This window comes from Notothenia rossii, assembly GCF_949606895.1.
Source record: "Notothenia rossii genome assembly, chromosome: 7".
NCBI classification, from domain to species: domain Eukaryota; kingdom Metazoa; phylum Chordata; class Actinopteri; order Perciformes; family Nototheniidae; genus Notothenia; species Notothenia rossii.
Window position 1 is genome coordinate 33,211,499 of NC_136905.1, and position 16,522 is coordinate 33,228,020.

General features: G+C 42.5%; 1 protein-coding gene across 2 annotated transcripts in view; it reads left to right on the plus strand.

Annotated features, from left to right (window-relative positions):
• Nucleotides 1-16,522, plus strand: part of ubr5 (ubiquitin protein ligase E3 component n-recognin 5) — a 39,693-nt gene that overhangs the window by 12,337 nt on the left and 10,834 nt on the right. For both annotated transcript variants that reach the window (XM_079692183.1, XM_079692184.1), the window contains exons 14-39: nucleotides 1,382-1,566; nucleotides 1,740-1,849; nucleotides 5,093-5,205; nucleotides 5,350-5,496; nucleotides 5,597-5,708; nucleotides 5,823-5,977; nucleotides 6,070-6,267; nucleotides 6,436-6,646; nucleotides 7,186-7,312; nucleotides 7,504-7,655; nucleotides 7,870-7,965; nucleotides 8,421-8,544; nucleotides 8,694-8,791; nucleotides 9,100-9,257; nucleotides 10,901-10,992; nucleotides 11,120-11,266; nucleotides 11,451-11,569; nucleotides 11,765-11,891; nucleotides 12,009-12,138; nucleotides 12,326-12,486; nucleotides 12,627-12,866; nucleotides 13,410-13,533; nucleotides 13,769-13,880; nucleotides 14,016-14,147; nucleotides 15,082-15,339; nucleotides 15,825-16,093. In XM_079692183.1, the coding sequence (XP_079548309.1) occupies nucleotides 1,382-1,566; nucleotides 1,740-1,849; nucleotides 5,093-5,205; nucleotides 5,350-5,496; nucleotides 5,597-5,708; nucleotides 5,823-5,977; nucleotides 6,070-6,267; nucleotides 6,436-6,646; nucleotides 7,186-7,312; nucleotides 7,504-7,655; nucleotides 7,870-7,965; nucleotides 8,421-8,544; nucleotides 8,694-8,791; nucleotides 9,100-9,257; nucleotides 10,901-10,992; nucleotides 11,120-11,266; nucleotides 11,451-11,569; nucleotides 11,765-11,891; nucleotides 12,009-12,138; nucleotides 12,326-12,486; nucleotides 12,627-12,866; nucleotides 13,410-13,533; nucleotides 13,769-13,880; nucleotides 14,016-14,147; nucleotides 15,082-15,339; nucleotides 15,825-16,093 (3,897 nt within the window). The remainder of the gene's footprint in view (nucleotides 1-1,381; nucleotides 1,567-1,739; nucleotides 1,850-5,092; nucleotides 5,206-5,349; nucleotides 5,497-5,596; nucleotides 5,709-5,822; nucleotides 5,978-6,069; nucleotides 6,268-6,435; nucleotides 6,647-7,185; nucleotides 7,313-7,503; nucleotides 7,656-7,869; nucleotides 7,966-8,420; nucleotides 8,545-8,693; nucleotides 8,792-9,099; nucleotides 9,258-10,900; nucleotides 10,993-11,119; nucleotides 11,267-11,450; nucleotides 11,570-11,764; nucleotides 11,892-12,008; nucleotides 12,139-12,325; nucleotides 12,487-12,626; nucleotides 12,867-13,409; nucleotides 13,534-13,768; nucleotides 13,881-14,015; nucleotides 14,148-15,081; nucleotides 15,340-15,824; nucleotides 16,094-16,522) is intronic.

Consider the following 16,522-nt stretch of genomic DNA (forward strand, 5'->3'; position numbering starts at 1 on the left):
TTAAACTTTTTGTGTTGTGGAATTATTATTCCATATAAGTGGACATTTTTTCTCCTCTTCAGAGTACTTCTGGTATAAGCTCAAGCTTTACACAGGGTTCCCGCGGGGTCTTAAAAAGTCGTACATTTGATCATCTGAATTTAAGGCCTTAAAAAGGTGTTAAATATGACCAAAAAAATAAGAAAGGTTTTAAATATGATTTAGAAGGTCTTAAAAATGATCGGATTTGAAAGGTACTTCTGTGTTGCGATCGCGTCTAAATGTGTTTTGAGGGAAATGTCCGGGCTGCAAAGTAACCAGTACGGTAAGAGCCTTTCAGTTCCCCCCAACAATTTGTATTGAAATAAATAAACATGGAACCAGTAATCACTAACTTTGTTTCCCCCGGCCCCTTATCGGAGAACACCCAGCTAGTAACCTAGCAACCAAGCTTCAGCTAGCGGCACTCAGAAATTAGGTATCTTCGAATCTACTTACAAATAAATATGGGGAAGTGTAAGTTCAACCGTATTTGGTTGGAAAACATCGAATTTAGTGCTTGGTTGAAACCAGTGGAGGGGAATGTGTTTGCGTTAGCTAGTGCTGCGTTAGCTAGTGCAGTGTTAGCTAGTGCAGCAGCTCCTGCAACAACACCGGGGGACCTCCGGGCAATGTTTGGGGTCTACGTCAACCCTAAAAGCGGAGGTGCTGTAGACGCTAAATACCGTAGCTGAACACCAATCAAACAACAGCAACGATGAAATATTGTAGCCAAGGCAGCAGAGCTCTGAATATAGCTCTTGTTACTCTCGTTTCATAAATTAAATGAATGATACATTTAAATAAATAATATCAAAATAATAAATACCAATAAACAAGATCAACAAATATTTTGAAGCGCACTTCCACAAGCTACTAAACATATATAAATATGATAAATAAAAGTAAATTAGACTAAAATTAATTAGATCAAATATGTTCTAGTGCACTGTCACAACCTAGCAAAGCTAAATAATAGTTTTTTTCCGATTATTTTGTTTTCGTAATTGTGGCAGGCCAAAATCGTAATTGCGATTAAAATACGATTAATTGCACAGCCCTAACACACACACACACACACACACACACACACACACTTTCTGTGTAACACGCTAACACAGTTCTGTACTGTTATGCTGTTATGTTCAGTCATTGTTCTTATGTTGAACATCAATACATTTACTTTGTAAGTAATTATGGTACGTATTTCTTCTTTCATAGCAATTTTCCTTCATACTTACTTGCTGTGAAATAGGTCTTAAATTCTATTGAAAGTGGTCTTAAAGTCTTAAATTCGAGTTGGCGAAACCTGCAGGAACCCTGTATACAGAAAAAGCAATAAATGTCCTGTTTCCTTCCTTAGGTGTGCTTGAGGAATAACCCCCTCTACCATGCCGGTGCAGTGGCCTTTTCTGTCAGTGCTGGGATTCCCAAAGTGGGCGTCCTGTTGGAGTCAGTGTGGAACATGAACGACAGCTGCAGGTTCCAGCTGCGATCTCCAGAGAGCCTCAAGAACTTGGAAAAGACGCCTAAGACCCTGGAAATCAAGTCAGTTTCATTTTGTGTAGAAATAATAATAATCTGTCAATTTATTTAAATGAATTGCCTCATAATTTCATATTTTTACACCATATTATTAAAAGACACAGACCTCAGTCAGATTTTCTATTAGGGAAATACATTTTATTTAATATTTTCCCTATCTTGATCTGTACCCATAGGACGGAAAGCAAGCCGGAGCTGGTGAAGACTGAGATGGGACCTCCTCCCTCGCCAGCGTCCACCTGCAGTGATACCTCTTCTATTGCTAGCAGTGCCTCACTGCCCTACAGTATGTCAGCTTCTCTCTCTCACTCCCTCTTAACCTCTAGCTCTCACAACAACACTTGAGTCTCTTTTTCCCTCACTATCTCCCAGGCACTGAACCAATTTATGCCTCACTCTGTGTTCTCGTTATTATTTTGACTTTGAAACAGATGGCGCACAGGCTTTTATCAGCAACTTTTCCTCCCTGCTTGTTTTCCTGTGAAGGCAGTACAGCCTGCTCACTGTTTATTCTGTGCTGTATATCTTTTCCTTGTTTTTACCTCTTATCATATGAAACCCACAGTTGGCCTTTAGCACCTGCTCAGCACTATATTTTTCACCGTTTAGTCAGCAATATTAATCAATAGGGATGCTCCGATCGATCGGCCGCTGATCGATACCGACCGATACTCACTCACTGCCAATCGATCGGTGCTCTCTAAAAATGCCGATCGCATGACGTAAAATGATGGTGTAAAATACATGACACTTTTCTCTGTGCGCGGCAAAACAAGCTCGCCAAAATGGCTTCACCGGTCTGGCAGTATTTTAAGGTGTCCGAAAAAGACAATAAAATGGCGGTATGCAACGTGTGTGAAGCAGAAATCCTGCAGCTCCGCCCGCTGTGACGGACCGGTGAGCGGTGCAAAACACACACTAAGAGTTAGACCTAACACATTTAGCTATTTTATCTACCTCTGGAACAAGCTAAACTAGTTATAAATATGTTTATTCTTCACTGTCGGGTCACTCATTACTGGATCAGTGAGCTGCATGAGATACTGACAGGCTGTCAGAGGGAGGGAGGAAATAAGAGTGCTTCCGCTCATTTCTCCCATGTTATTATCCAAAGTTAATGTAAACTTGAATAATGTACTTCATTTGAATGTAATAATTATGTTGGTTGTTGTTTGTGAGCGCAAGTGAATGAGCCCCATTGAGTTTTAAACATCACTTTAAATGGAAGATCCCCATAGGCCCCGCCCACTCGATCGGATCTCGAATTAGAGATCGGAGCATCCCTATCAGTGTTGGGCGAGTTACTTTTAAAAAGTAACTAGTAATAGTTATAGTTACTGCTAGGGGTGCACCGAATGGGAAATTCTTGGCCGAAACCGATACCGAAAATAGGAAACAGTTGGCCGAAAACCGAATGCCGAAAGGCCGAAAATGATTAATAGAAATATATATAATGTATACATTTTTTACCAATGTTGTTCAGCTTCCTGATTATGGAAAAAGACATGATTATGGCAAAACTTAACTTAAATAATAATCACTAGTATGGGTCCATAAAACATTTATTCAGCACTTTTGAATGCATACAGTACATTAATTCCAAGTCAAGTCCATTTTCTTTTCTCTGTAGGATAACTACAACAAAGTGCATTCAGAACAAAGCCAAGGTGCTTTAAAACTGCATAAACATCTAGGCCAGTAGGCCTACAACAAAATAGTGTAAATAAAGACTATAACAGCCAGGCCTTCAACAACAACAAATGCACCTATAAGTGCATGCATACAAATGTGCAAACTGGATAAATCCACATGAATGTAACTATTTACAAATGAAATTACAATTCAATTTCAAGAATCTGTAAATAAGGCTGTCTGTCCTCATAAGCAAAGTAGTACACATTGTATAAAGATACATAAAGTGAAAACTGGATACAAAATCCACAATCAATTACAAATTAAATTACAATTTCAAGAATCTGCAAATAAGGTGGTCTGTCCTCATGAGCAATGTAAACAACATTGTATCATTTAGATAACGAAAGTACAATATATTGAACACTGTGCTGCTGTCATTTCCCCCTAATGATAACCTGAGATGGTGAATTATAACTCACAATGAAAATTGTTCAGGAAAGTGGGTATAGAGTAGACATGTAGAACTAGATAAGCTTATGATAAGCCAGCCTTGTCTACTTATTAAGGAAAAGTGGGAGGTTCTTTTTAATGAACATTAGCTTCTCTGCTTTATCAGCCATAAGTCTGTTCCTCTTCTCATCAAGCACATGAGAGGCAGCGCTGAAGAGTCTCTCGCTGTCAGTGCTTGTGATTTGATCTTACTCCGCATATTTGTCCGGGTGTTTTGATTTCAAGTGGCGGAGTAATCCCGAAGTGGTGAAAGTCTTTGCAGTTACACCCCCTCGAGAAATGTCAGATGAACACGTTTTACAGATCGCAATCCGCGCCTCTTTCTCTGATATTTTTAAATATCTCCAAGCGGCAGACATGTTGGCTGTGAGCCAGCCGCGAGCATGGTCGCGCGCCGTGCTTGTCGCTGCGTTTTGATTACGTCATCACAACAACACGTTAGCTTACCAACGTAACCCTGTTTTCTGACATTTGGTGATATTTTTTCGGTGCTAAAACCCTTTCGGCCGAAAGAGCCTTTTTAACCATTTTCGGCCGATAATTTTCAGCGGCCGAATATTCGGTGCATCCCTAGTTACTGCTCTCAAAAAGTAACTAGTTACTCAATTATAAAAGTAACTAGTAACAAGTTACTTTACTTTAAAAATAATAACAATACAAATACAAGTTTTTGTGTTGTTTTGTGTCACAGTAAGAGAAAAGACAACTCCCCACATGTACATTACTTAGGTGCTTCAGGAGATTGGCATTGCTGTTATTCGATGTGGACAATGCTTTCTGTCCTGCACACAGTTTACATTTTACCGTAATATTTGTTGCGTCCTTTATCCCCACAAATTGAAAATAGTGGTTATATCTCCAAGTTGTAAATGCGCTGCTGCTCTCGCTGATACTTGCATCTGCCATAGTGTGTGTGTGTGTGTGTGTGCTGGTGGTGGGTGTTGCCGTGTATGTGTGTTTGTGTGTGTTAGCAAGTGTTTGTGTGTCTGTCTCTGATTGGCTTACCCTGAAATGTTACCCCGCGTTAACCAATCATTACTCCTCTCTGGTCACTTTCACTTTTCCATGGTGCTGTGAGAGGACATCACTCTATTCGCCTGTAAGTTACATCTGCAGGGAGATTCGGTTCAGTTGGATCACATAATGTAACGCAGTAACGCACCCATTTAAATCACAGTAACTATAACGGCGTTACTGAATGGGAATAGGTAACTAGTAACGTTATTAGTTACCGCAAAAGGTAGTTGCGTTACAGTAATGCGTTAGTTTGTAACGCGTTAGTCCCAACACTGATCCCTATTAATCAAAACCATCTGCAATCCATGAATGTGTCTTTGAATATACTGAGATCAAACTAAAAGGTATTATGCCCTCCTACTTGCAGAGCGAAGGCGTTCTACCCCAGCTCCTAAAGAGGAAGAGAAGGTGAACGAGGAGCAGTGGCCTCTCAGGGAGGTGGTGTTTGTGGAGGATGTCAAAAATGTTCCCGTTGGAAAGGTGGGTGCTTCTGAAATGTGGCGATGCATAGATCTTATCTTGTACTGCTTAGTAATGGAGGTGTTTGAGTCTGGCTGTTCTTACATCCTGTGTTTCTGGTTCGTCATGAAATCTCAGTTTCACAACCTCACAACTATGTTCTAGGTGCTCAAAGTGGACGGCGCGTATGTTGCTGTGAGGTTTCCAGGAACATCGAGCAGCATGAGCAACCAGAGCACTGCTGCTCCCACTGACTCCGACCCTTCATCACTGCTGCAGGACTGTCGGCTCCTCAGAATAGACGAGCTGCAGGTATGAACATAAACAACCCCAATATTACTTGTCCTCATCCTGAGTTTAATGTCAATGCATATGTGCAGTTGTGAGCAATTCTTGTCTTCTGTTACGACAGGTCGTCAAAACTGGCGGGACTCCTAAAGTTCCTGATTGTTTTCAGCGCACACCTAAAAAGCTCTGCATCCCAGAAAAGGCAGAGATTCTGGCTGTGAATGTTGACTCAAAGGGTAAGTCTTCTTTTCTGTATTTCCGTGTATGTTTAATATATTTTGTAAATGTATTAATTTAGTGTTTTCTGTAGATTTGTATTTAAAATCCTTAAATATCTCTGCATCTTCCAGGAGTCCACGCCGTGCTGAAAACTGCTAGCTGGGTTCGGTACTGTATCTTTGACCTGGCTACAGGCAAAGCTGAACAAGAGAACAACTTCCCCACAAGTAACCTGGCCTTCCTGGGTCAGAGTGAGCGCAATGTCGCTATCTTCACTGCAGGACAGGTGAGAAAAATCTCACAAATAGGGGACATGTTCTGTTTGGCCCATTTCTTGCTATGTACAAATCTGAAATATTGACATTATCTTTCTTCCAGGAATCTCCCATCATCCTACGAGATGGAAATGGCACAATCTACCCAATGGCCAAGGATTGCATGGGTGGAATTCGAGATCCTGATTGGTTGGACCTGCCACCTATAAACAGCCTGGGAATGGGAGTGCACTCTCTGGCCAATCTCCCCTCTAACTCCACGATTAAAAAGAAAGCGGCTATCATTATTATGGCTGTCGAGGTAAACATGATGTTATAAAAACAATTAATTTAAAACTGTGAGAACCAGTGAACTCCGAGTACTAAGAGATATTTAGGAGACTAAAAACCAATGCTGTCTAATTCACATCAAATGCATATAAATGAATGATGATAGTCAGCGTTCACTCATGGTCTTGGTGTATTACAGAAACAGACGCTGATGCAGCATGTTCTGCGTTGTGACTACGAGGCGTGTCGGCAGTACCTGGTGAACCTGGAGCAGGCCTTCCTGTTGGATCAGGGCAGCCAGGCCCTCGGAGCCCTTCTGGATCATCGCTGTGATGGAAACCGCAACATCCTCCATGCCGCCGTCTCCGTCTGCTTCCCTGTTAGTAACAAGGAGACCAAAGAGGAGGAAGGTAAGCTGCTGCCTTAGACAATAAATGTCAAGAGTCTGGTTAGAAACTACATTTATCTAGAATTCCTGGTTAATGTCACATTTTTCTTCCCAATGTCTCTCAGTTTTTGACTTTTCAATCTTAGAAGATAGATAGAATTGGAGGGATGAAACCCTCTGTAATGGTCACACATGCAGAGCACACAGCACAGTGACATTTGGCCTCTGCTTTTAACCCATCCTAGTACCAGGAGTCGGCCAGCTATTGTACAGCGCCTGGGGAGCAATTGGAGTGGTGGGGGGGGGAGGAGGAGGGGAGGAGGAGAGGGGTATGTCCGGTGCCTTGCTCAAGGGCACCACGGCAGGGCAGGAGGTGAACTGGGACCTCTCCAAGTAGAAGTCCACTCTCCATATTTAGGTCTGGGCGGGGACTTGAACTGGCGACCCTACGGCCTACAGGCCAAGCCCCTACTGACTGAGCCACCGCCGCGAGTCGGTTTATTTCCCTTTTCCTCCAAGACTCTGATCTCCATGCTAAGTGATCGTGCTGTTTCATTTCAGAAGCTGAAAGGTCGGAGAGAAACACATTTGCAGAGCGTCTTTCCGCTGTGGAGGCAATTGCCAATGCCATTTCTGTGGTTTCAAGCAACAGTTCTGGGAATAGGACTGGCTCCTCCAGCAGCAGAGGGTAAATAACCACTTATACCCTGTTTATGCTTCACAGAATATATAGGGAAAGTTTTCTGTACAGAAGACTCTATGTCCCCCTATAAGAAATGTATATTTGAATATCCAATGTCAGTGAACAAGCTCTCCAGTAAGGCAAAAACACAAGCATTGTTGGTGTTAATTTCAGTTTTTTATTTGTGCCGTCACCAGGCTTCGGCTGAGAGAGATGATGCGGAGGTCTCTGAGAGCAGCAGGTCTAGGCCGCCATGAGTCTGGCCCGTCATCCAGCGACCACCAGGACCCCGTGTCACCACCTATTGCCCCACCAAGTTGGGTCCCCGACCCGCCACCCATGGACCCTGGTCAGTAGAAGAGTTGTTTAAACGGGCAAATAAGCACACTATACCCTCTTCTAGACCTCTGGAGTGGTTTTTCTATAGTTTTACATCTGATGGTGGCTTTGAACCACTGTCTTAGAAAGTGTGCATTCATGGATTTAACTACCCTTCCTTGCCTAAGTAAATGATTCCAAGTCTTTGTTTTTATGTGTCTGTGTTTTTCTTTTTTTATCAACAGATGGTGATATTGACTTCATTCTTGCCCCCGCTGTGGGTTCACTCACCACTGCTTCCACTGGGACCAGCCAGGGGCCCAGCACCTCCACCATCCCAGGTGCGTGTCATCACAGAGATGGAATCAGACTCTTTTACAACTTAACACTAACAGGAAATCACAAAGGGACATCGATCTTCTAAATCTATGATACCTATTTATTTGTTTTCCAAGATTTCCTTATTTGACATTAAAAATCCTGCGATGTACCTTGCACAGTTGAAAATATTGCGATGTCAACTCCGAAACGTGATATATAGTGCAGCCCTAGTCTGGTAATTTAGCTCAAAATGATATAAGAAAGATCATTTTGTAGAAAAGCTGAGGAATGTGTTGTTTCCTGAGAATCCAGAAAGTCTAAAGGGGCAATTATTACATTTATGATATTTTTCAGTATGCATTATCACTCTGGTACCAGTGTAAATGAGTCCATCAGCTGTGTACTGTACATATTGTGTATTCACACTTTGTGGTCCTTGTGTTTCATCTAATGGATTGTCCCTCTATACGCGCAGGGCCGTCCACTGAGCCCTCTGTGGTGGAGTCTAAAGACAGGAAGGCCAACGCCCATCTCATCTTAAAGCTGATGTGTGACAGTGTTGTTCTGAGGCCACACCTACGGGAGCTATTATCTGCAAAGTATGATTCTTTATTTCTGTATGATCATATTTTTGCTTACAGGATACAATGCTACTGCATTTATCCTGTCCTCATTCATCTGCTATTCTCTGTTTATTTGTCCGTTATCTGTCCCTCATGTATATATTGGTATTGCCTTTGTTTGACAGGGATGCCCGTGGAATGACTCCATTCATGCTGGCAGTTAGTGGGAGAGCCTACCCAGCAGCCATCACTGTGCTGGAGGCTGCTCAGAAAATGGCCAAGGGTGAGTTAATAAGTCATCTTTCTGCACTCTGATTTGAAAGGGCTGTCATTTGAAGGGAGGCTGTTATGATTGCATTTAAATGACTGCCTTGTATAATGCACATATAACCAGCCACCACTTCTGGTAATACATTCTGAGAACACATCATGATATTTGTGAATCTGATGTAATTTTAACCGCTGGAACATTGGAGTTAATCCACCAGTTATGTCAATCCTGACCTGTTTAGCTGCCCCGCTTACAACATGTTGTAACTGGCATTCTTCCCTCTCCATATTTTCCTCTTGCTCCTCAAATGTCTAACACAGTGGGTGACCCAGGCATTGCAGAGAAGGAGGATGCTGATTCTGTGTTCACGGAAATGATTTGCCCCTCGGGGACCAACCCAGATGACTCCCCCCTCTATGTTCTCTGCTGCAATGACACCTGCAGTTTCACTTGGACCGGAGCAGAGCACATTAACCAGGTCAGCCCCGGAGGAGAAGCGCTAATCATCATGTTTTAAACAACTCTGAAGCAGTATTTATCTGGGAATTATCTTGGATAATTACACATTTTGTTTTATATACATTTGATGTAAATGATACCTGGACAATATTACAAATTATATTAAATTTATATTTAACAGTGATGCAAATTAGTCGCTTTTCGGCGCCTCCCGCTTTTTTAACGCTGCTTTGGGTGACTTGTGTAATTCGTGGAGAACCGAAGAGACGGACCCCCCCCCCCCCCCCGTTTTGGGGGGGGGGGGGGGGGGGGTGTTAGTCCGTCCGACTGACGGACAACTTCTCACTTCAAAAAAGAAGAAGAAATCTAGATCTAAAAATAATTAAACAAGCGAGTGCCTGTTTTTCCTGGCCAAGGACAGGTTCCTTGAACACAACACGAGCGTAACGTGTCTTCACGTGTTTATGTCTCGTCTGAAAGGAGTGTAGACTAGAGTGCTTACGGAGAGCACCGGAACGCCGCTCCAGCTCTTCAAATATTGCAGTACCCATAAGGAGCCGTACACATACCGCAGTGTTTGCGTGGCTGTGTCTTTACTTGTAAGCACAGTGGCGATCTGTTGTTATTAGCATCTGGTTAGCTAGCTATGCTAACGAATTTAAAGAGCTTTTCTACAACCAGGTGGAAGAGAGCTCTCTCCTGAGAGGCTCAAATAACCTCAGCTCAGTGAGGTTAAGGCACACCTTGATATGATCATTATTATTAATGAGACATTAGAGACTAAATGAAAAACAGGTATAAAATACTATATGACAGTAACAAAAAAGTTGTTAAAAATAACAAGAATAGAGTTTGAAAGGGGAATGATTTGTAAAATATCCAAAAAGAAGAATCTGCTTAGTTCTGTTTCAAATGGGTGTTGAGAGATGTACCCATACATCTCCTCATGTTGCTCTCAAAGTGCACCAGATTGATGCTTTTAACTTCAATATTTAAAAAAATATCTTCCCAGGGACCCCCCTAGAGGAGGTTAGGTCCCCCTCACTTAAATCATGTTCACATGGATACTAAATACATTTGCACACATTTTGTGTCCATATCTTTCTGTTTTGGTGGTCATGCCACACAGTGCACATGCATGCATATCTGGATTAAGAGGTTGCTTTTTCTTTGCACAGCGTGAAAGAAAGGCCAAATGACTGGGCTGTGATTTTAGTTTTTTTAAGCAAAGGTTGAGTTCAATAATTTGTACGGCCCTCGGAGGATGTTGTAACAATTGAAAGGAAAAAGTTTCCCCACCCCTGCTGTAAATAATAATAAAAACCCTTGATTTATAACTTAACATCTCTGTCTCCTATTGATCTGAGTATATTATAAAGAATAGCCAGTTAATTGAAGCATTATAGCACAGGCCTTTGTCAGATGGTATATTATGCTGTTTTTTTCCTGCTTCGAATAGTTCTCTCTTTTTTCACCATACCTGTGTTTGCATCACTGATTTAAAGAAAATACAAATAATGTACTGCTTCCTACTTACCAGTCCAGCTTCCACTTACTGCAGAAGTAAAAACTCACTTATTTTGTAGAGGTGTTTGTTAAGCTCTTGCCTATATAATGTTAAGTTGAATTTCATATTTTAAATCACAATTTCTTTGCATTCAGGATATCTTTGAGTGTCGCACCTGTGGTTTGCTGGAGTCTCTCTGCTGCTGCACAGAGTGTGCAAGGGTGTGCCACAAAGGGCACGACTGCAAGTAAGTCCTTGATTTAAGAGTCACCTTATTTAGTCTTTGTTAAGTCTTTCTTACCATTGTTTATCATCTCCTGCATTCCACTCTAGGTTTTATGTATGTTTATACATTTGCCTCTGTTTTTTCCCAGGCTGAAGAGGACCTCTCCCACAGCTTACTGTGACTGTTGGGAGAAATGTAAATGTAAAACGCTGATCGCCGGCCAGAAGGCTGCTCGCCTGGATCTGCTGTACAGGTTGCTCACAACAACTAACCTGGTCACCACACCAAACAGCAGGTAGGACCCTCGTGTTCTCTAGACTGACCTTTACTTCTGTTCACCTAGAGCAGTGCTTTATAATAGCAAGTAACTGTGTGGCTAAATCTGCTTAACTGTATTGTTTTCACATGCATTATACTTCATAGTGTGCAATATATGAAGTCGCAGTGATATTAATAACTGCTTTTATTTCCACCTGCAGGGGAGAGCATATATTACTGTTCCTGGTGCAGACTGTTGCCAGGCAGAGTGTCGAACACTGTCAGTACAGACCACCACGCATCAGAGAGGACCGGAACCGCAAGGCTGCTAATGCAGAAGGTGTGTTCAGGATCCTTTTCACATGATGCCCAACTTTAACCATCAGTGCAAATCAATGCTTTCCATCATTAAACAAACATTCATATGAGATTATATTTCTGCTAATTTATTTAAGTAATGTGTATGGTTGAGGTTAAAGCTTCTTAAAAAGATTATTCCTTCAAAGCATGGTGAATAAAAACATTCTTCTCTTAGACACCGATATGCCAGACCATGACCTGGAACCTCCACGCTTTGCTCAGCTGGCTCTGGAGAGGGTCCTGCAGGATTGGAATGCCCTCAAGTCTATGATCATGTTCGGCTCTCAGGAGAATAAAGACCCGTGAGTATCACATCAAACTCGGCCATAAAAATGGGTTGGTAATAAGAGCGTTGGTTAGTGGTGCTCCAGAACTGAAAAAGGCCCACACCAATTGATATAGCTTTCTCTATGTCCTAGACTTAGTGCCAGCAGTAGAATTGCTCACCTCCTGCCTGAGGAGCAGGTCTACTTGAATCAGCAGAGTGGCACCATTCGCCTGGACTGTTTCACCCACTGCCTCATCGTCAAGTGTGCTCCTGACATCACTGTAAGTCCCCTTAGGCTGTCTGCATCATGAACAAGACGATTGTTTTCACTTCTAACCTGAGTGTTCACACTGTATTTAACAAAAGTAATTATTGGCAAAAAAAAACACAAAATGATACCAATGTTATCAAGTCAACATGCTCTTGTAAGTATTTTGCTCAAAGGGGGGTTTTGTTCTTCTGTATTAGTTCATAGACACCTTACTGGGCACTCTGGTGAAGGAGCTGCAGAACAAGTACACTCCAGGCCGGAGAGAGGAGGCCATCAATGTCACCAGGAGGTTCCTCCGCTCTGTGGCCCGGGTGTTTGTCATCCTCAGTGTGGAGATGGCCTCATCCAAGAAGAAAAAGTAAGAACACAGAAGATTAAGGTTTTAAATAAAGTTAGAAAGGCACGAGGAAATGAACTCAATTCTACCGCACATTAGGACTGCACAATTACATCAATTCAATGCTGTTTTTTTCCTTCCTCCTTTCTTCCTCCACATAGCAATTTCATTCCCCAGCCCATTGGGAAATGTAGACGAGTTTTCCAAGCTCTGCTGCCCTACGCAGTGGAGGAGCTGTGCAATGTAGCAGAGTCGCTGATTGTTCCCGTGCGAATGGGTATAGCCAGACCTACGGCTCCGTTCACTTTGGCCAGCACCAGCATCGATGCTGTTCAGGGCAGCGAGGAGCTCTTCTCTGTGGAGCCGCTGCCTCCCAGACCCTCACCTGACCAGTCCAGCAGGTCAGTTAGTGTCCTGTCACATAGACTCCCATGATAGCATGATATGCTGTTTATTTTACTAGGGCTGCATGATTTAAGAAAAAACACATTGCGATATAATTCACGATTTTGGAGGGATTTATCATTTTAGAATCCCATTTCTCTGGGGTTTTTAAGAGGATCTGTACCAAAGAATATGTTTTGTTAAGTCTGAAGAATATATTTTTGTAAACCGGAATAATTCTGCAGCTCCACAATACTTTTTTATACTTTTACACATATTTAGCCTTTAACAAATACGGTGCTTCCAGTGATTTGAATATTGAACATAATCCATATTTTTTTATTTGATTAAACACAATTAATCATTGTTTTTAATTCCCTAGTTCTTATATTTGATCAGTATATTGGATAAGAGCCAAATGTTATTTTACCATATGACTTATTGTGTAATTCACAAGATTTGTATTAGGAGAGAAGAAGCCAAATGGAACAGAAAATGGTGGATTTTTCTTTCTCACTACAGCTTTAATGACTTCTGGTGTCATGCGTCATTTTTTCCAGCTCCAGTCAGACAGCTGCCTCTTATATCATCAGGAACCCCCAGCCTCGGCGCAGCAGCCAGTCTCAGCCTGTCCGAGGACGAGACGAGGAGCAGGACGACATTGTGTCAGCAGATGTGGAAGAGGTGGGGAGCCTCATTATAAAATCATTAAGGCCATAATGGACTTTGTTTGCAATTGAATCCATTGTTTACTAGTTTTATAAAGGGCCTGATGCCACCTACAGGCCAAACTGTTATTTCCACTTCAACAATGGATAGAATATATTCATATTTATATTTTATAGTGTATACTTTTAGCTAAAAATAAGACACTAAATCTTTCAGTTTCCTCTCTAATGATCTATTTTGTTGTCTTTAGGTTGAAGTTGTAGAGGGAGTAGCCGGTGAGGAAGACCATCATGATGACCAAGAGGAGCAGGGAGAGGAAAACGCTGAGGCAGAAGGGCAGCATGATGAGCACGACGAGGATGGTGAGACACACCCTACTTTTTATGGAAATGCAGAGGAATTATCCAAACAACAGTTGTTCAGTTATTTTCGTTTTACACTCTGATGTGAAACCCCACCCAACGAGCATGCGTATTTCTCTTTGCTTCTGCTTTTAGGAAGTGACATGGAGCTGGATCTGCTGGCTGCAGCTGAAACGGAGAGTGACAGTGAAAGTAACCACAGCAACCAGGATAACGCTAGCGGCCGCAGGAGCGTTGTCACAGCAGCCACTGCCGGCTCTGAAGCAGGTTGGTCATCTGCTGTTTTTCCATCTTTCCCTTTTAGATTTAATTCGAGATTTTCTTTTATAACATTTTCCTCAATATCTAAGAACTTTTCTTTTTTGTTGAAAATGCGGTCCTCTTCCTTACTTCCTCGAACTGAAATCTTTCCAAATGCTTACTCAATAGAAATTCCATTTCTGTCTTGCTGCACTGTGGCATATTTTCTCCCTTGGAATTGCAGACTAATGCGGTCCTCACAAAAATCATTCATGCTTAACAGTCAGCATTTTGGATTGTGGGGATTTTATGTTTGGAAAGCTAATGATACAGCAGTCGAGAAATGGTTCCTGGCTGAATACCCGATGTATTTCATTTGCAGGCAGTAGGGTGTCCTTGGCATTTCCTATTTTTGGTATGAGCTCCTCTTTACTTCAATGCATATACAGCTGTCAGGGCAAAGAGTGAATTTGCAAAGTGCATACACCGTTTCCTGCTGAGAGTTCCTTCCTTCAGTTCGTCCCCTTTCTCACATTTCACTGTTACTGTGTCTGTCATTTGGAACTAACACTGTCACTCATCACAAGTAATAACACACTAATCAACTTGTAGCTTTTTCCACATTTATTTTTCTTACCAAGGACGGTGTTTCATTTACATTCAGTACAAGTGAGACAATGCAATCCTTTGTCCCTCATTACATTTCCTATCATCTTTTTTAAAAGAAAATATTCAGCACAAGTTGATCAACAGCTGTTGTTTTGACTTGAAGCCTCCGTGTTTTCACCGGTATATTAGTGTTGTTTGGCCTTGTAGTGGTGTGACTCACTAACCCGCACTCCTACCTGGAAAAATGTCATGTGAAAGACAAAGAAAGGGAGTGGAGATAAACACAAGCAATTCAACTCGTGTTAATCTTTTTTTCTGCATCCCACCCTCCTCCTCTTCTCTCCCTCTGAAGGTGCCAGCAGTGTCCCTGCGTTCTTTTCAGAGGACGACTCCCAGTCCAACGACTCCAGTGACTCGGACAGCAGCAGCAGTCAGAGCGACGACGTGGACCAGGAGACGTTCTTATTGGACGAGCCGCTGGAAAGGACAACTAGCACTTCCCACGCTAACAGTGCAGCCCAGGCTCCCCGCTCCATGCAGTGGGCTGTCAGAAACACCCCCAGCCAGAGGGCCACCGGCAGCGCCCCCTCCAGCTCCTCAACACCAGCTGGTCAGTACTGCTTTGTCTGTTTAGAAGAAGACATACTTTATTAATCCCACTAGGAGAATTTCAGTTGTTACTATTGTTGGTATACAATGACGTTTACATTTCACACATTCAAGTAGGACTACCCTTTAGGCCTGAGCTAAAAACATGCACAAACACATGCTCATGACTTGCTTTAGGGAGGGTTCGGGCTCGGCTCAAAGACACCTCGGCAGGGTACAAGATGTGAACTGGCACCTCTCGAGCTACTTTGGGGTCTGTACAGGGACTTGAACCAGTGACCATTGGTTCCCCAGCCAGCTCCCTACAGACTGAGATACTGCTGCCTCTGATTCTTTTGCATTTGACCCAATCTAGCATAAGGAGCAGTGGGTATTGCTGCATTCAGGGAGCAGTGTGTTGGTGCAGTACATTGCTCAGGGGAACTACTGTACAATGTCTTTTTCCGTGGTTCCACGTGACTGATGATCTTTTGCCTTTTTTCACAGCGAGCTCCACAGGCCTCATATACATTGACCCCACAAACCTACGTCGCTCCAGTGCGATCAGCTCCAGTGCTGCTGCTGCGGCCGCTGCTCTGGAGGCCAGCAACTCCAGCAGCTACCTGACGTCTGCCAGCAGCCTAGCCCGGGCCTACAGCATCGTCATCAGGCAGATCTCAGACCTCATGAGTCTCATTCCCAAGTACAACCATCTAGTGTACTCGCAGTACCCCGCTGCTGTGAAGCTCACCTACCAGGACGCAGTCAACCTGCAGGTAACACACTCTGACCACAATAATCAACTACCCCAGCACCTTCAAATTATAAATAAATCTATTATTTTTCTGTTAAGATTTTCATAGACATTTTAGATTATTTTTTTAATCATGATACAATGGTACTAGTACATTTTTCATTACCATCCTTTAATCCTTAAAACATCTTGACTCTTCAATTACATCTGTGTCTTGCATAATCAGATTATTGCATCATGCAACCATCAGCGGTCATCCATCCTTTATAAGTGTTTTTCTTACCTAATGAGATACATTTGAAATGTTTTAATGTGGTATAAAGTTATGCTTGGCCACATTTATCAAGGCTTAGTGTTGGGATCTGGGCGTACACTTTGAAAAAACACTACTTCACTTTTCTGAACCAAATGATGAATTACAACATTGAAGTATCTGTCATAATTGGCCGTG